At 42.5% G+C, this 17,914-nt stretch overlaps 3 protein-coding genes across 9 annotated transcripts; 2 read left to right on the forward strand and 1 right to left on the reverse strand.

The window, feature by feature from the left end:
• Positions 1-1,925: 1,925 nt before the first annotated feature.
• nfe2 (nuclear factor, erythroid 2) lies at positions 1,926-6,993 on the forward strand. 4 transcript variants are annotated; one of them, XM_030055053.1, is made up of 5 exons: positions 1,926-1,950; positions 2,536-2,601; positions 4,447-4,525; positions 4,645-4,782; positions 5,574-6,993. In XM_030055053.1, exons 3-5 carry the CDS (start codon positions 4,478-4,480, stop codon positions 6,861-6,863), a joined length of 1,476 nt encoding a protein of 491 aa, XP_029910913.1. In that variant the 5' UTR covers positions 1,926-1,950; positions 2,536-2,601; positions 4,447-4,477; the 3' UTR covers positions 6,864-6,993. The 4 variants fall into 4 exon arrangements, with proteins under 4 accessions (XP_029910913.1, XP_029910912.1, XP_029910915.1 ...); XM_030055052.1 differs by lacking the exon at positions 1,926-1,950 and having other exon boundaries at positions 2,382-2,601; XM_030055055.1 differs by lacking the exons at positions 1,926-1,950; positions 2,536-2,601 and adding an exon at positions 4,229-4,251.
• A 78-nt stretch (positions 6,994-7,071) lies between these two features.
• On the reverse strand, positions 7,072-11,068 carry hnrnpa1b (heterogeneous nuclear ribonucleoprotein A1b). Of its 3 annotated transcripts, XR_003928431.1 has the most exons (12): positions 10,917-11,068; positions 10,229-10,345; positions 9,983-10,129; positions 9,677-9,887; positions 9,500-9,592; positions 9,329-9,418; positions 9,140-9,223; positions 8,924-9,055; positions 8,720-8,836; positions 8,572-8,634; positions 7,271-7,336; positions 7,072-7,180 (listed from the first exon to the last, which is right to left on the reverse strand). XR_003928431.1 is itself a non-coding variant. In XM_030055058.1 (11 exons), the coding sequence occupies exons 1-10, from the start codon at positions 10,926-10,928 to the stop codon at positions 8,582-8,584; spliced, it is 1,041 nt and encodes a 346-aa protein (XP_029910918.1). In that variant the 5' UTR covers positions 10,929-11,068; the 3' UTR covers positions 8,100-8,424; positions 8,572-8,581. The 3 variants fall into 3 exon arrangements, 2 of the variants coding, with proteins under 2 accessions (XP_029910918.1, XP_029910917.1); XM_030055058.1 differs by lacking the exons at positions 7,072-7,180; positions 7,271-7,336 and adding an exon at positions 8,100-8,424 and having other exon boundaries at positions 9,140-9,208; XM_030055057.1 differs by lacking the exons at positions 7,072-7,180; positions 7,271-7,336 and adding an exon at positions 8,100-8,424.
• Positions 11,069-11,539: 471 nt separating this feature from the next.
• On the forward strand, positions 11,540-16,331 carry cbx5 (chromobox homolog 5 (HP1 alpha homolog, Drosophila)). 2 transcript variants are annotated; one of them, XM_030055060.1, is made up of 5 exons: positions 11,540-11,737; positions 12,277-12,437; positions 12,559-12,787; positions 13,305-13,405; positions 14,187-16,331. In XM_030055060.1, the coding sequence occupies exons 2-5, from the start codon at positions 12,307-12,309 to the stop codon at positions 14,326-14,328; spliced, it is 603 nt and encodes a 200-aa protein (XP_029910920.1). In that variant the 5' UTR covers positions 11,540-11,737; positions 12,277-12,306; the 3' UTR covers positions 14,329-16,331. The 2 variants fall into 2 exon arrangements, with proteins under 2 accessions (XP_029910920.1, XP_029910919.1); XM_030055059.1 differs by having other exon boundaries at positions 11,547-11,737; positions 12,239-12,437.
• The last annotated feature ends 1,583 nt before the right edge of the window (positions 16,332-17,914 follow it).

The following is a 17,914-nucleotide window of genomic DNA, read 5'->3' on the forward strand; positions in this document are numbered from 1 at the left end:
TTTTTCCACTCATGTCTGATACAGCATGCTTTCTGGTTGTTAAAACAAGACCATAGTTGCCACATTCCTCCATCTTTAATGAATAAATGCCATGGCAACAGCAAGAAGCATGGAGGAGGTGGGGAACAAACGGGGACTAACATAATTAATCACCGATTTCACTCTATACACCCTAATACAAAAGTCAAAAGTCATTAATATAATTTAAGATCATTGGGGGAGGGAGGCTGTACACTGAGCCCTGAAGGACCCGGGCAACATTTATTCATGAAGTGGAGTGTGGGCTGCAACCTCTTACAGGCTCAGGCAAACTGGAAAGCAGAGATGTCAAAGACTAATTGAAGCAAACAAACACAAACAGAGAACGTGGGCGTTGACCTGGGAACTGTGTCCAGAATCAAAACCACTGTGGTCGGAGTAATAACAGGGTGCTCTTTGGCATGCTTTGGCAGTGGTTGAGTAGGGGGCTGGGTGCTAGGAACTTGGGTTGGGAAGTCCCTTCTCTGATTCCTGGTAGACATTCACCTTTCTTGACTCTGTCAGCCACCTACTTTTTCCATCTTAGAACAATGACAGAAAAACATCCTAATCTATGTCTCAGTGGATCTGACAATGTAACGGGCCAGACCAAACTTTCCATGTTCTCATGCTGTTGTTTTAATGTATCAGCTGAAATTATTATGTTATGTCCATTATTAACCCTGCAATACATTCTCTTTCCAGTAAAAAAAAAAAAAAAAAAAAAATAGGTCATCAAATGATAGGTATATGTTTTTTTTTTTTTTTTTAATTACTCCAAAAATTGTTAGATCCTAAGTTCATTCATATTGCTTCTTCATGACCACTAAGGTTCAATTAAAAGGCTCAGAATAACCTCTATCATTTCAGTATAACATGTGGCAGATACATAGGTCAGTCAGGATCTGAGCGCACTCATTTTTGGACTTTGTATTTCTAAGAGAGAGACAGAAAGAGAGAGAGGGAGAGAGAGAGACATTTCATCTGTATCTGAATGCACTGATTCCTATATGAAATACTTGCATTGCTAGAGTTCTAAAACGTGCTATATATAAATAACGGCGGTTATGTTTTTCCCCCTCACACTGAAATGGGTCGGGGAACGCTTGTTAAGTATAATCCATTCTATTTTTCTTACAATGACTTTGCAGGATTCTGTTCATAATGTACACAAGGTAGTAACACACATAGTAGCCACCTACAGACGCTGAATTATATCCATCTATCTATATTTATCTATCTATCTAACTATTTATTTATATCTTTAGGTAGATAGATAGACTGACAGATACATAGATAGATAGTTAGACAGAAAGAAAGACAGACTTGTGTTTAGATCTACCCAGTGATTGTTATCATGCAGATAAAACGTCTATTGTATATGTTTGACACAAAATCGACAGTAAGGGGGTCTTTTAGAGAACATGAATGGGCTTGAATATTATATACACTGGCCTGGCTCCAAAATCAGTGTCACTATGAAAATCTTTATCACAAAACACACAAAACTCCAGTGAAGGGCACTGAATAGAATACAGCCCAATGCATTCTAAAACAAGTGGTACAAGTACACTACATTTCAAGCATAAGCAACCATGTGGGAGCTATTAAGCCTGTTCTATGTAACACATTGCCTTTGTGAGCTCTCACTGCTCATAACGCTTCAGATCAGGGCAATGAGGGGATTTTTTTGCGAAGGATTTTAATGGTCACTTGCTATGTAAGACACGCTCCCCTCCATTCTCCCCTCTGCTCCTCTCTCTCCCTTGGCAGTTGCTCTGCCAGATAGAGGAACAATGTGGTCTTTCTTACCTGTTGGAGGTGTACATTCCATCCCAACTAAACTAAGTCTCAATCCAGCCTCCAATCCCCCCCTCCCCGACACCGCCTGCTTGAACAGGGCCCTGACTGCACCGCCAGCTCTAACTCCAGGTGCTCCACATCACACTCCTCATACCTTTCATTTGGGAGGATTTGTTAAGGACACTGTTCTTGTACGGTTTGCCCAGGACCGAGACATCCATCGGCTAGCTTTTACTCACTCTTTGTTATTTTAATCTGAATGATTTATTGACATCATCACTGCATAATTAGAAAAACACAATTAGCTGCAACTTCTTTTCTTCATTTTGTAAACATCCATGTATTTGAATCTAGACTGACAGAATGATTGCTGTGGTGTATGCCAGACTGTTGGTTTGTGGTTTGTCATGTGGGGAAAAGGGAAATTTTGGGGTTGAGGTGCAAGTGTGCTATTAAGGATACAAGAGTGCAAAAAAGAGTGGTGTGGGTGCTTTACAGGAAGATTGCGTTTGTCTGCGTAGAGCCATCCCATTTATGCCGGTGGCTGTATTTGTAGCTGAACAGAGGGAGACAGACAGAGCGAATGAGAGATAGAGTGAGAGGCAAAGCTTATGTTGTACTTCTTGTGCTCTGTTAAAAAGTAAGCAACGTCACAACATATATCACAGAGAATAGAAACTCTTTTTTATTCTGCTTCTTCTTATCTACCACCAGGATTATGTTTCACAGCTGAAGTTTTTTTCCTCATCACCTGTTGAAGACACAGAGAATGCCGCTCAGGTATGTTGTTTCACATCCACCTTGTACAGCTTTTTAACGTGTTTTTCTGTCTCTTTTGCAAGATCATATTGAGACGGTACAACTACGAGACTTGAATGAGCAAAGCTAAGCCTTCAGAAAATATGACCTTACACAACTTAATCAGAAAAGATCATGTTTAAAAGTGAAACTACTGAAAAAAGTTTGCTGTTGCCGAAGCTTTCATTCATTTGAGTCACACAGAATACAGTTCAGCTAATAACAAAGTCTCTGTGCAATATTCAGATATGTATATACAATTTGCAGACCCAGTTGACCTATTTTTTAGTTTTTTCTAGCATTTACTCTCCAATACTGACATAACCAAAGCACTGAGCACTGACATAACCGGAGGAGTGGTGGCGGTCAAATATGCCTCCATACAGTAGAGGAAACAGCCTCAGGAAACTCACCACCAACACAACAGTGGTTATTGCAGGATATGATAGCTAGAACCACATGTATGGGAACATTTTAACTAAAAAAAAAAAAAAAAAAAAAAAAGATAAATAGATACATACATACATACATGCATAAATAAATTCATAAATTAATGCATGCATAAATAAGTGTTGAAATGTTTAAAAATCATATAAGGCAGATTATAGCAAATAGAGGTTTTGTATATGGACAATAAAAGTATATACTTACAGTCTAAGCCTGTGTATTTCTACAGGTCTGTAAGAGGAAATTGGATGTGCAATGAAAATCTTTAAATTAAAAATAGTCATATATAATATCCCAGTCCCAGATGACACTTTTATGATATAAATTTGCTTGGAAAAACACCTAAGTATTACACTGAAAAACATGTAATGTTTTAAATTCAAATTTGATTTATGTGGTATCACATTTAAAAAATTCTTCCCAACACCTAAAACAATGCTACAGTCTGTGACATTTTACAGTGACAGCCAGCTCGAGGTATTCAATTCCAGTAAGTGGGAGTGTGACTTTGATTACTCTTTTGTTAGACCTTTCATGTTGAAAGAATTCTCATTTCAGAGTTATGCGTATCCCCACACATTGACAGTGGACACTGTGTATGTGCCACAAAGTAGTGTCTGTTTTGTAATATCCAGTGATAACGTCACATTTTGCTTTTCTTTTTGGAATAGAGTTTTCCTCGTTCAAAAATCTTGAGTGAAATATCCTGTTAACAAGAACTGACAAACAAATTAAGTGACTTTTCCAATGTAAAGGCTGGAACCACAAGAATAGAGTATTTCTTTTGCCCACTTGAAATCATTATTCTTTCCCACTCAAGAGGTCGGGTGACCCACATACTTCTGAAAGGAATATGGAAGACTCCTGTCCTGAGAAATATACTGGATACACTGAAATGAACAACCAATCATGCCAATTTTCAGAGATGAGCCAAAAGAGCCCAGACACTGACAGAGACATATTTGCCGTGCACCCAAATTTTCAAGGCTGAGTTCAGGCCCCAGTCTCCGTTTTCTAGCACTTGCTGTTTTCCCGCAGATTGTCTTATCAGCGGCCGGCATAGTTGCCCCTTCGCTCAGCTGATGGGAGGAGTCAGCGCAACGGATCTGAACACTGCGTGTTCCCAAAGCTTAGACCTAAACTGCACACACACATACTACTCATTAATTTAGCATCAACAGATATGTATGTATTGTATAAATGTACTTGGAGGCATGGCTGAATTTGTGCCTGACTGAGATGTGCATTAGTCTGTGTGAATGTGCTCTCAAGCTATGGTTCCTCTTTGCTGACAATTTGTCAAAGTAGAAGTAGAGGCTTCATCACACTGTCTGTCTACAATGGGTGATAATAACTTGCCATTCTCTCTGTTTCCTTCAGGAGGATTCTTTGCAACAAGAGCCTGTCCTGAATGTGTTCCACAGCCAACTATGTTCTCCCATTGAGGAGAACCTGTGAGGTGAGTCTGTCGGGGAGGTGGGAATAGAGAAACCATGAGGCATAATGAAACCCAATACAGCTTTCTTAGTGTGCTACATAATTTTATCAATGGTAAATCCTCTCTTTCTCTACTAAAAGGTATTAGCCACCCCAGGCAGGCTGTGTGGGGGAGTGCCCATGCCCACCAATTTCCCTGGATCCCGGTCTCATGGAACCCCTCAGGACACAGACATGGATTTGGCCTGGCAGGAGCTGATGGCCATCACAGAGCTCCAGGTAAGAGCCTGAGCCCGCCCCATTTGGCAGTGGCAAATGGAAAGCAAGAACTACCTAAAGTACAGCTGAAATCAAACTGCCTTTTAATTCTGGTAATTTATTATGCCATGTGTGCCAAATGCATCACCGCTCATTATTAAACTACATTTGATACACACCTTATCGCTGCAACAACTTTAAAATAATATTTACTTTGTAAAATGTAAATTTCAGTGGGCCTTCAGCCTTCAAACTCACTAAAGCCTGTAGACTTACTGTATTATCAGAAAAAAAGGGAAGACCTTTTGTTCTCCATCACTTTAAACACAAAATCTACCACACTGCATTAAACAGTGCTATTCACACAATAAGAGGCTGTTACATCTAATAAACACAACACATTAATTCCAGGTCACTGGAAGCAAAACAGACACACATTTAACTAATTCACACTCAGGTGAGGTGGGCAACAATGACCCGATTGAGTGACAGCAGGATGAAGAGACCAGGAGAGGGGGCAAGTGCTGTATGTTGCTAGCAGCCCCCTGCACAGCACAATGGCCATCTGTTTCCATGCGAAACCTGATCACATGCAAGAGCCCTGCATAAGCTATGGGTGGCATGCTGAAGTGGGGGTGAACTGTGTTGTATGGCAAACCATATGACTTGTGAATAAGGCTCTATCCCACTAACCAGCTTAGAAGTTTCATGTATTTCTCTGTTGCCTTGTGTATTTCTGCCACTAGCTTGACTTTCTCCACTGATCGCACCATCTCTCACAACCTAATGAGCGCTTTACATTTTCTTTACAGGAGTTTGAAGTCCCTGGTGAAGGTCCTTACGAAACAACACCGTACCACACCATGGACCCCATGGTCGCCATGGGAGGGTACGGAGCTTCTCAGTCCCATCATGAACCCCTTCCTGCTGCTTGTGATCTCAATCCTGCTGCTGCTTATGAGGCATCTTACTCTGACATGGCACCGGCCTGCCACCGTCTGAGCAGCAACGCAGAGGGAATGTATGGGCACTCTGGACCTCAGCTCAACTCAAGAATGCTCCCCACCTCCTCACCAACACAACCCTCGCTCATGGCCCTTAGGGAACAGATGAACATGTCAGGTACCAGCGAAAGGCACAGGAAAACCAACACCTGTCTCTCTCAGGGTCTAAGTCGGCACATGCTGTGGACTATGCAGGGGCAGAACTCGCACCCTCGTTCAGCCGATGATCTGGAATCAGACTCCGGTCTGTCTCTGGGTTCGAGTCCACCTCTGGCCTCCCCAGACAACGCTGCAACCAGTGCACCAGGTTACCATAACACAGATGTAGGCATGACTTACAGCGATGGTGAGACAGACAGCATTACTGGGCAAGCCAGAGGAGCACACATCCAGTACTCAATGGACTATCAGTGCCAGCCTCTCTCATACCTGTACTCAGGAGCACATTCATCTTATTACTCATCCCACCCCACTTCATCTCATACACAACCCAATGCTCTGACTTCTGCATCAATGAAACAACAGCCAGGTCAAGTCAGCGCTCTGAATGACTTGCACATAAATGACTCTGTAGTGTCCAGCAGAGGGAGCTCCCAACAAACCATGTATGTGAAGCCACAAGGGAACAGCTCTGCCCCAGCTCCACTGAGCAGAGACGAGCGGCGGGCCATGGCTTTAAAGATCCCCTTCCCCATGGATAAGATCATCAATTTGCCAGTGGATGACTTCAATGAGCTTTTGACACAATATACTCTGACAGATACTCAGCTGGCTCTGGTCAGGGACATAAGACGAAGGGGGAAGAATAAGGTGGCAGCTCAGAACTGCAGGAAGAGGAAGCTGGAGAATATAGTCCACCTTGAGGGGGAGCTAAGACAACTGCAGGCCCAAAGGGAGCACCTGGCACAGGAAAGGCTTGAGTTCCAACGCAGCTTAAGTTTCATTAAATGCCATCTTACAGACCTCTACACAGAAGTGTTTTCTCACTTGCGGGATGAAGATGGACAGCCATACTCTATAGATGAATACTCGCTACAGCAAACCCCTGATGGTAAAATCTATTTGGTACCTCGCACAGCTATGCAGGGAAGAGAGTAATGCTTAAGCATCAGGAAGTCCTTCACTGTCTTATTTATACCAACTCAGAAAACAGTACAATGCCTTGCTGTGCCAATTACAGTCCTTAGCATTAAGACTTAAACTTGTACATGTGGCTGTGATCTCACCCACACATTTAGGCATCTGCAATGCATATAATCAGCCACTTGCATGTTTACAACTATGCATGTATGAAAAGAGACAAGAATGGTTTTATAAAAAACATTTTATTAAAAAAGTAAAAAAAAAAAATGTAAACACTGCACAGCAGTCTTCAGTTAAAAAGTCTTCTCCATCAGTGGAACTCTCCAGGCAACCTACAACAAGAGTCAGGTCAAATTAGAACAGACATTTAAAAATATACATAATAAAAACTTGAGCAAATGAGTGATATTCATTGTTTATACCTTATAAAATGCTTGAGCCATTATCAGTGAAAGTAAGTCCATTATGGAGACCATGTGTTGCAATTCCTAGAAACCAGACATACCACAAAATAAGCATGGCAAAGAGTCATTGCTGAAAGCAGGTGTTAACTGTATTCTATTACGTTTACAGCATGCATTAGATATTGTAAGACCATTATATCAACATTGGTGTAAATTGTAATAAATCTTGTCTGCACAAAATGTGAAGTCATTACTGAGCTACATAACTCTACCAGCTACAGAACATGAAAGCAAAACAGACTAGCAGTAGTTAATAGTCTGGTCTTACCTACAGACAGCTTTAAAGCCCTTTGGTAGCTGCTGCCTGCTAGCCTCAGCCTTCTGTTCTCACTCTCCCCTGCTTCATTGCTCCTGGCGATGGTTTTGCTACTTCTCTCCCTCAGCTGGCTTCCATGGCTAGCCTCAAAAGACTGCATGTAAGCTAGCATCCTCTGGTTGATCTTTCCAACACAACTCAGGGTAGAGTCTGTGCCAAGCGATGGGCGCTTTACGATGAACACACACTTGTGCCATTTCTCGAAATTTCCGCATTAAGTATGACAATGCATCATGGACTTGTCAACTAAGTCGTTAAATACTTAATCTTCCCACACAAACGGCTGACTAGTGCAGGGGTTTTAACCACACTCATTCATGTCACAAGGAAAAAAAACACGGGACTTTGTCAAACTCCTCTCACACCAGGACACAGGCAAAAATGGCTCTCATCCCCACTATGTGTGGCATCTAATACCTGAAAGTGAACCCTCCCTCTCCCACACCCCTGAAAGAGGCTAACAAGACTGAACAGTTTTATAAAAAACTGAAAGGTGGTTTATTTCAACTTGATTGGTTACAGTTACACAAATAAAACCAGACTTAAAAAGAAAAAAATCTACATAAAACCTCATTGGAATGCTTCCTTTTCAGAAACAAAAATATAAAATAATTCTGGGTGACAACACAAAAACTTTTAAATGAAGACCCTCCATGATTCTATTGTACATTTCTTCTTGTAGCAGCTGTAACCTGCCACAACTGTTTGGCTGAGCAGATCTAGGAGGTAAACCTGCAGCTGCCCTGTCACTTCGCTTGCTCTCCTCTCCTTGCTCTCCTCTCCTAAGTACTCAGTCCTGTTGAACAATACGGAACAACATTGTTAAACTGTGCACTGACTTTGTACAACCTGAGATCCAGAGTGAATGTTGCAGTCAGAATGAATCCCTACAGCTACAAATGTAGTTTTTTGATGCAGTTCAGGCATGCTTTTGAGTGCTCACCGCTTCCAACTTATCGCCGTCCATATCCAGAGCTTCCATAGTTTGAGCCACCTCCATAGCCACCTGAGAGCAACGACGACAGAAACACTCAGCACTGAGTTACCTTTCTGCAAGGAGTAGTCTATTATCTCACGTGCTGGCCACTTACCATATGGGCCATTGTTCCTGCTGTTATAGCCAACTCCTCCTCCCTTCATTGGGCCACACTGGGTTGACTGCTGATTGTTGTAGTTGCCAAAGCCGTTGTAGTCATTGTTGAAGTTACCTGCAGATGAGGTTAGAATAAATAAGTCTGGAGTCCTGACCAAGGAAAAACAAAGTAAATCGGACGACCAGGTAAAACAATACTTACCACCGCCGCCACCACCGCCGCCGCCACCGTTGTTGAAGTTATCGTAGCCGCCACCCCCAAAGCCTTGGCTGTTGTATCCTGGGCCAAAGCTACGGTTTCCACTGCCATAATTGGGACCACCACCATAGCCACCTAAAGCATGAACACAATCTTAATACATTCTGCAGCTACAGAGATGCCTTCATCCTGTTACCATAACGGTACAGTAACATTTACCATCATTATAGCCATTGTTGAAACCATCTCCGCCTCCATATCCTCCTCCACCGCCGCCGCCTCTGCCTCCTGAAATGACAGCATCATGTAAGTCACACAAGACAAGTCAGCATCCAACAACCTTGACACGATACACGCCCTGCCAGGTAAGCTACTGGGCCACCCAGATATTAAGGGAAAACTACATACCGCGGCCACCACCACCATATCCGTCACGGCCAAAATCATTTCCTCCATATCCTCCACCCCGGCCATAGTTGTTGAAGCCGCCACGGGGGCCTAAAAAACAACAACAAAATGAGGCCTAGAACATAACACCTGTAAGCCTGAATGATGCTAAGTGTTCAGTGTTCAATTTACCTCTCATTCCAATTCCTGAGTTCTGCATTTCCTGTCTTGAGAGGGCCTTCCTCACCTCACAGTTGTGGCCGTTGACAGTGTGGTATTTCTGGACTGGGAGCAAAAGAGTGGGTATTTAATGACGGCTTTAAGTTTGACCATTTGTAACAAAACCAGGTGTCTGCTCAGCATACTTACTGACAATCCTGTCCACTGAATCATGATCATCGAAGGTCACAAAAGCAAAACCCCTCTTCTTCCCGCTGCTACGGTCAGTCATGATATCAATGACCTCGATTTTGCCAAACTGTTGGAAGTAGTCTCGCAGGTGTGACTCCTCTGTATCTTCTTTGATGCCTCCGACAAAGATCTTTTTCACAGTCACGTGGGCTCCTGGTCGGTTGGAGTCCTGAGATCAAAACAGACCAGCTTAATAACGAGACCTACAACCACTATGTGCAACACCATCCTATTTACACCAATACCGGTCCAACATCAGCTTACCTCTCTGGAAACTGCTCTCTTAGGCTCTACCAGTCTTCCATCAACCTTGTGGGGACGGGCATTCATGGCAGCATCGACTTCTTGCACAGAGGAATAGGTGACAAAACCAAAGCCCCTGGATCTTTTATTGGATGGATCCCTCATGACCTGTTGGAAATTACACCCAAATGTAACATCTACAAAGTAAAAAGCAGCAGTAGCCAAGCTGGGCAGAATGCAACCGATTAAAGAAAAAAAAATACTCACCACACAATCAGTGAGGGTCCCCCATTGTTCAAAATGGGCTCGCAAGCTCTCGTCCGTGGTCTCAAAGCTCAACCCTCCAATGAACAGCTTGCGGAGCTGCTCCGGCTCGCGTGGGGCCTAAACAATAGACAAAGCATGACGTGCAGTGAGATATTGTGCATCTTTCCTCATATTTATCCTCATCCAAGCCTGAAAATTTAAAACCCACATTGAGCATAGCATCTGTAGGCAACCGTTAGCGAATTAGCACACCATGCCTGTGAATCAAAGAACACGACACGGCAGGGTGGAGAAAAGCCACACCGCCGCCATTACCGGACCGAGCAAACGTCGCTCCACAACACCCGGTGCTAATTTACGCACCTCGATACATCCTCACAGCGTCAACACGCACTACTCGTGTGCACCCGGTTGCTGTTTTGATTAGCAAAACACATTTAGCAACACCTGTGAGCCGCCTCGGAATTTGCACCGCATCGCCGACTGAACAAAAGGCCATGAGGCCTGGTTTCTGTAAGATGGCGGCCTTGCGACGCTTACAGACTGCGGCATCTCCAATGAAAACGCAGTTATCCCGCAGCACGGCTGATATCGACGGTGCACGCTTTTATAGATTTAAAAAAAAAGAGTGGTAAGGAGATACTATCGCTGAAAATATGTAAGTGTGCGTCCTGGACATAGTACTCACCTCCTTCGACATGTTGAGGGGGAATCCTTGAAGACTGTCTGCTGCTCGGCGGCGGAGAGACGGTCTGCGAGGCACACGCGCCTGCTGCCCGACAGTAGGATAAATAGCGAAAGATACACCTCTCCCACATCGCGATTGGTCGAGAGTTCCCGCTGCAGCTTTTCGTCATCATTCACCAAAAACCTATTGGGTGACATAAAATCAATCACAGAAAGTGTCCAATGCGATAGTATCGTCGACGGTAGGCGTGGATTTGAAGGTGAAGACACAAACAAGTTAGGGTGTCCCAAACAGGAATTCTGCCTTTCATGTGATAATTAGGAGAGTCACTGCAAGTCAACACGAATATGTCGGTCAAGCACAATACATGCAGAGGATAGGAGATACATCACACACTTTAAATACATAAATCCTCAGTTATATCACATAGAAAGGGCAGATGCATTAGTGATTTTCGACTCGGCGTGTTTGGGGCAGAGTTTTCCCCTTTCTTCGTACGATGACGCACATATAATCTACTAGAGGTAAATAGTTTTTTAAATAAATTTTATATCCAGCCATGCAGCGGGTGTTTTCTGTGTAGCACACCTCAGGGAGCTGGGAAGCGCTCCACATCTAGGTCGTCAGCTGACTTAAGGGGCGTGCTTATTTCATTGTGCGTGCTTAACGCGCGCTTTTTACGCATAGGCAAGCGCACAGTAGCTTTTGTGGCTGAAGAAGACTCAAGCTAGATTAGCCCCGAGGTTGGCCTCACAGATTATAAATTCACCACTGTTACCCGTGACGGCTTGATGCTGTAAAGCGACCATCAGAACCAAAAGGTAAGAACCCGTATTTCACATCGGCTCGCTGCATCTTGCTGCAAGCACCTTAAAGCAAACTGCATCTGTATTTGCTGTCGTCAGGCAAGTAGCATTAGCTTGCTTACGCGTTAGCTGGTGAGCTATCCCCTCTCAGCAACTTGCCTTGCATGCTCCTTGGTTAGCAGCTAGATAGCAGCAAGCTAACATAGCATCGTATCGTTACATATATCTGCACATCTTTCCATTTGAAGATGTGCAAACTTACCGCCATGGGTGTTAAATGAGCAGCTAATTATCTCGAAGCGTTTGGCTAACCGGGCTGGAGAATAGGAGCCAGCGTTAGCCGTGCCTGCCTCTAGGTCTGCTAGCAGCACAGGAAAGTGAAAATTATGCTTTTCATTGCTGTTAACCAACTAAACTAAACTAAAGCCCAGCGCGCCGCATGCCTCTCAGATGCCAGGTTAACTGTGGCTCTTCCCAGGCACAATTTCGCTCAGTTTCTATGTTCTTTCTTTGCAGCTCTTCTACTGCATACTCAAGGAAGTGTTTTTGTCCAGCTACAGCAAGTGTTAGCAGCTCAGTTTGCCATGGGCAAAAAGTCTCGCGAAGAAGACTCCTCATCCTCCGAAGAGGAAGAATATGTGGTGGAGAAAGTGCTGGACAGGAGGGTGGTGAAAGGCAGGGTCGAGTTCTTTCTGAAGTGGAAGGGATACTCAGAGTAAGTCAGGCTGTGTTCCCTTCAGTGTGCTAACTTTGCCTCTCTTCTCAGTTATAATCAATAAAACAACAACTTTGTCATCTTGAGTGTCACTGACTTGCTGCTCTGTGGTCTTCAACAGTAAGCACAACACGTGGGAGCCAGAGAAGAATCTTGACTGCCCCGAGCTCATCGCAGAGTTCATGAAGACCTACAAGAAAGGCAGCAGTGGGAGCTCCACATCGAGCAGCGGGGGTGGCAAAACAAGCACAGGCTCCCTAGGACGGTCCAAAGACACCAGTAGCTCAAAGAAGAAGAACTCCGATGATGATGAGGAGGGGGGTAGTCCCAAGCCCAAGAAGAAAAAAGTTGTAAGGATTATTTTGAGTTAAAAAAAAAAAAAAAAAATGTTATGTGCATTGCTCAAAGTTAAGTTGCTTGGGAGAGTTGTTGATCAGGAAAATTTCATCTCATTTCCATTTTTAATTAATAAGATTAAAAGTCTGCTTTGCAGGGGGCCGTTACCAAGCCAAAAGATTTTGCAGTTGTTGAATTGACTCCTTTTTAGGCCTCGTGCTGCACAGTGGGGAACCAGTCGCTGCTCTTTAGCAAAACAATAGCCCAGCCCCTTGATAAGAGCTCATCATTTAAACGTTAATGAACAACTGACTGGGGCCCGATTTTAAAGTCAATGCTTGGTGTCAGTATATATTGATGTAAATGGTATTGTTCTGACACAGTATCACTTCAGATTTTACTACTTATAAAAAGTTCCTAGTTGCTAAGAAGAACTTGTACGATGAATGATTTAACGAGATTTATCTTCGCGTCAGGGACTGTTTTGTGAGCATCGTCACAGGTTTTGAATGGTGGATCGCTGTCTTTCAGGATGAAGTCCTAGTTGCACGTGGCTTTGAACGAGGACTGGAACCAGAGAAGATCATCGGCGCCACAGACTCATGCGGAGACCTAATGTTCCTTATGAAGTGGTACGTCGTTCCTCTGCTAATTTGCATGAAGAACTTTGCTTGTTCACTTGTGTCCTCCTTGTTTTCATTTGTTTATGCTCTGACACAATAATGAAACTATGGTATGTAATACACTGGGACAGCAATAATAATAAGAATTAGCAACATATATAAAAATTAAGTGCAGTGAACAAATGTATAAAACAATGAAAATGTGATCCACAGGCAGGATTGTCTGCTGCCTATGTTTTTATACTCACAGTTTTTTAAGCAGACTGTAAGAATGGGAGGTATGCAAGAGAATATGTATTTATTGCATCAATAGGCTTAAAAAAAACTTTGTTCTTGAGTCATCACATCAGTGTGGCTTACCCAATATGAAACATGTTCCATGTAGAAGCATAAATATGAAAAAGTGGAACAAGTGTGAAACTGTCAAAATACATGTATGACACAATGAGGGATATGAGAGCTGTGGGAGTCGATGTGTGAATTTCAGTTTGCATGATGCACCTTTTATTCACACTAAAAAGGAGGCCATATGTTGTGGCCTGTCAACATGCACTGTCAAGAACTGTCAGTATTCACTTAAAAATACAGATGTATCACTAGCTGTCCCCTTTAAACACCAGGACAGAGGCACCACATGAAAGTGGCGGTGTGCAAAAAGCATGTGCATTATTGTCTATATCAGTATTTACAGAACATGGAAGTGGCTTGGGGATGGGTGTCCAACTCATGCACAGAAGTATGTCCCAAGCTGATGTTATTTGAAAACAATCTTTGTCGCTGTCTCTTGCAGGAAGGACTCTGATGAGGCAGACCTCGTGCTCGCCAAGGAGGCCAATCATAAGTGCCCACAGATCGTCATAGCCTTCTATGAGGAACGTCTCACCTGGCACGAAGACAGTGACAAGAAGGAGAAGGATGCTGTGAGTGTGTGAGTGCACCACTTCAGGAGGAAAGCGGACCTCCCCCACTGCAGGGACAACCTTGAGACAGACATTTTTCACATCCAGACCTCCCATCCTTTCTCTTTACCATGTTCAGCAACACACACAAAAAACAAAGGACACAGCCCATTTCATGATATCTCCATCCATGCCCCTTGCAAGCATCGGAGAACAAGAGCCCAGCCTGCTGCGAAGGATCAAATATGATTGGGGGAGAAGCTGTGGTGGACATGGGTGATATGCTACTGGGGAGGGTTTGTGCTGTTCTTGTTTTATATTCTTTGTCTTAATGTCTTAGTTACCATATGCTCTTTTAGTGCTCATGGGATATGATTATGTCAGGATGGGCTTTTGTTCAGCTAGGTGGGTGGTGGCATGTGAAATTTGAACCCCAGGCCTCACTGAGCACAAGAACGGGTACTTGCTGTTTTTAACCGTGAGCTTGTCCCAAGGCAGGCTCATACTCCCCACCCCATGTTTTTATTCATTATGAGCTTTGTACCTCTCTGTGTTAAGAACCCACTAGTGAGGTCAAGACTATAGTACCTACTATAAAACAAAGACAGGGTGCATCTTGGGGGAGGTACAGGCCTCAATCACTGATCAGTATGTCGAACAGTTTCCTGACTGCGTAATCATTTCCTTTTTTAAAAAATTTTTATCCCTCACAGTTTTGTACTTGTCAGTTTGTCCTGTCTTCTTGGATATAACTATTTGCAAAGGACTCTTGCCAATTATTTCTTGATGTGTAGAAAGGCTTTTCTTGTTCACTTAAAAATTAGTCTTGTTTTTATCCCCTCATTTTCCACTTTGTGCTTGTGTGGCTCTTTTCAAGCCATTGTTTTGCCCAAATTTTAACATGTTAAAGGTTCTGTAGTTTTTTTTATTATTTTGTTTTGTTTTTGTTTGTTTTGTTTTTCATTTGTTTTGTTTTTCATCAAGCTATTGCCAGACCAGTAAAGGACTTAATAAACAAACTTTTGCCCAGTTGTGCATGCAAGTTTTGTTTCTAGTTTTGTACTTTTTTTTTTCTTTTTTTTAAAGCTGCAATAATATTACCATCGGACCAGTCTCCTTAATGCTCACAGGTTAGACAATCGTAGTGTTACTGTATTTACAGGGGCAAATAAAACCAGCATTCATCACCAGTCAATTGAGTCTGCCACCTTGTGGCTCAAATATGTACAACTTTGTAGTGTTTTCTTTTGCTTTTTTTTTTTTCCTTCTCTCTGAGCGCTCCAGCCTGATGTGACCAATGATCTATATAACGACGGCCCTTTAGCTATCACAGTGTTATTGATCTCTTTAGTAAGGCACACATTGATAGGCTTTTACAGTTGTTAGAGGTGAAATCCATGCAACCATTGGAGTATTTATCATAATTGACTGTAGTGTTAAGTTGAGGCATTTAAAGGAGCTGCCATCAGTATCTGGTCCAGTCATTTATGTCTTGGCTTTATTGTGACAACTGATTTTTAATATTGTGGGGGAAATTTGCTATGAAATTTTTCTCATTCTGTGTTGCCACCTGGCAGCAGGCAGACATTTATATTTGATATACAAGATGGGATCCGGTGTTTTAGTTTCCTCTGTTGTGCTCCAACCTTAACACTTAGGACCAATTTTAAGAGTAGAGTAAGGCCTGATATGAGTGTTTTTTGTTTTATTTGTCAATGTGCATGAAAGCTGTGACGTATTCTCCCCTTTCATGCAGTTCACTTCAAACAGGGACTGGGCCACAAGTTAGCGTAGCTATCGAGGCAGTGTAGTGACTCAAACACTGTAAATAGTTATCACGTCTCTTGAGGTCAAAGGTTGTACATTTTGTGTAATTTCCTTTCTAGAGAAAATATTTTTGTTTTACTCAGTTCACCCTAGAGCTTCATCCCTCATTTTATGCCGGTGCTTTCATCTGTGAACAGAATTAAAAAAAAAAAAAAGTCAAAGTCAATCTTTCTCATTCCTTGCGTGAATTTAAATATTTTGCTCAAAATGTGTGTACAGTAACAACCTTTAATAAACAATTTCAGTGTTTAAATGAGTGTCACCTGGCTGCTTCATCCAGTGTACATGAAATAAACTGTTTGAACTTGGAAAGTTATGCGGCTTACACAACTATCAAAATGACTAATTTGTGAGAATAGTTTAGGTTGAAACTGGAATAATCAATAAACATAATTTATAACATAAGCATATTTCCTCATATCAGACAGGGAAAACTAACTGTTTTTCCTCTGGGAACACTAAAAGCCTGTAAGTTACAAGCGTCATGAGACCAGTGACATTTAATGTGGCCTCTGATGTGCTGAGAGCCGTTTTAAGCTTTCCCCATTTTCCTTGTAGGTTTTTAGATTTTTTTTGTAGCAGTAGCTGCCATTACCCAGCAGATGGAGCTGTTTGACACAGTACCTATGCAAAAGTCATAACTCCATTTTTATACAACCCATTTACAAGACAAACACTTGACGTTAGTCACTACAACTCATAAAGAAGGGTTTTCACTGTAGAGCCTTTAATGGATGAGTTATTATGCATGCTTTGGAGGTGCATTGATTATATTCTAGCTTAATGCAACACCTTATCTTTCCCTGTTTATTTCTTTTTTGTGTGTGTTTCTTTTCTGTTTCTTTCCTTTATTTCTTTTCTATATTCTCAGAATAGGCTTCTCTCACTCTTTTCCATATTAATTTCCTTTGCGGGGCATCACCAAGTTTCTTGTTAATGGACATGTCAGAGCATCGGTGCCGATGTTTCTGCTTCTGTTCTGTGGGGGAACAAATGTAATAAACTGCAGTATAAGTTGAGTCTAACTTCATGCAGTGCACCTATTCTTGTCTTATCATCATCTCTGATTCACCATCTTTCTGTTTCTCTGCCATGCCTAAACTCGGTCTTTCTCTCTCCACACACACACACACATACACACACACAAACACAAAGTGCTGCACAGCTACATCTAGGGTGGTGGAATTTTCCTAGCAAAAAAGGCTGTTACACTCCAAATGGAATGCAAAGGTCACTAGTAAATTTCCAGCCCCTGGGACCATTAAGCCCAGCAAAGGGAGCGAGCAGCAGGCTGTTTTATGGAGCCTGGAGCTGTCTGCTGACAAACCTGGGCCAGCAGTGTTGGTTGGGAAAGCCGCAGTGGCACTCGGGGGAGCGCTGTCTGTGATGTGTGTGGCAAATACTGATGTAGAGGCAGTTCCAGTACACACTCAACATGCAAACAGACAAAAAAAAAAAAAAAAAAACGAAATACAGACTGGTGCAAATAAGGGTTTAGCCCAGGATCTGCAAGTGAGTGAGTGTATGTGCTTGGCAGAGTGAGTCGGCGGCTGTCTTGAGCCTTGTTTTGCCGTTGAACTACTCTCTTTTCAGCGCTCAAGTATACACTGTTGACATTGCACTTAACCAGTATTTGATTTATGTTTACACTGCTATATTTTGCTTTTCTGTAACCTAAAACGTATTTTTGATAAATCAGGTGGAAAACAGACTCAAAACAATTAATAGATTTCCCTCCAAATTATTAAAACAAAATTAGCACAATGCATTTAAAATGTAATGTCATAACATC

The sequence above is a fragment of the Myripristis murdjan genome, chromosome 7 (genome assembly GCF_902150065.1).
Source record: "Myripristis murdjan chromosome 7, fMyrMur1.1, whole genome shotgun sequence".
Lineage (NCBI taxonomy): Eukaryota > Metazoa > Chordata > Actinopteri > Holocentriformes > Holocentridae > Myripristis > Myripristis murdjan.

Excerpts from the sequence above, each read along its gene's own strand:
- cbx5 (XM_030055060.1), top strand. The coding sequence starts at position 12,307 with ATGGGCAAAAAGTCTCGCGAAGAAGACTCCTCATCCTCCGAAGAGGAA. Across the intron at positions 12,438-12,558 it reads AAGTGGAAGGGATACTCAGA|TAAGCACAACACGTGGGAGC; the intron begins GTAAGTCAGGCT and ends GGTCTTCAACAG. Across the intron at positions 13,406-14,186 it reads CTAATGTTCCTTATGAAGTG|GAAGGACTCTGATGAGGCAG; the intron begins GTACGTCGTTCC and ends TGTCTCTTGCAG.
- hnrnpa1b (XM_030055057.1), bottom strand. Across the intron at positions 9,056-9,139 it reads CAACAATGGCTATAATGATG|GTGGCTATGGTGGTGGTCCC; the intron begins GTAAATGTTACT and ends TTCATGCTTTAG. Across the intron at positions 8,635-8,719 it reads CAGGAACAATGGCCCATATG|GTGGCTATGGAGGTGGCTCA; the intron begins GTAAGTGGCCAG and ends CGTTGCTCTCAG.
- nfe2 (XM_030055053.1), top strand. The coding sequence starts at position 4,478 with ATGTGTTCCACAGCCAACTATGTTCTCCCATTGAGGAGAACCTGTGAG. Across the intron at positions 4,526-4,644 it reads CATTGAGGAGAACCTGTGAG|GTATTAGCCACCCCAGGCAG; the intron begins GTGAGTCTGTCG and ends CTCTACTAAAAG. Across the intron at positions 4,783-5,573 it reads TGGCCATCACAGAGCTCCAG|GAGTTTGAAGTCCCTGGTGA; the intron begins GTAAGAGCCTGA and ends TTTTCTTTACAG.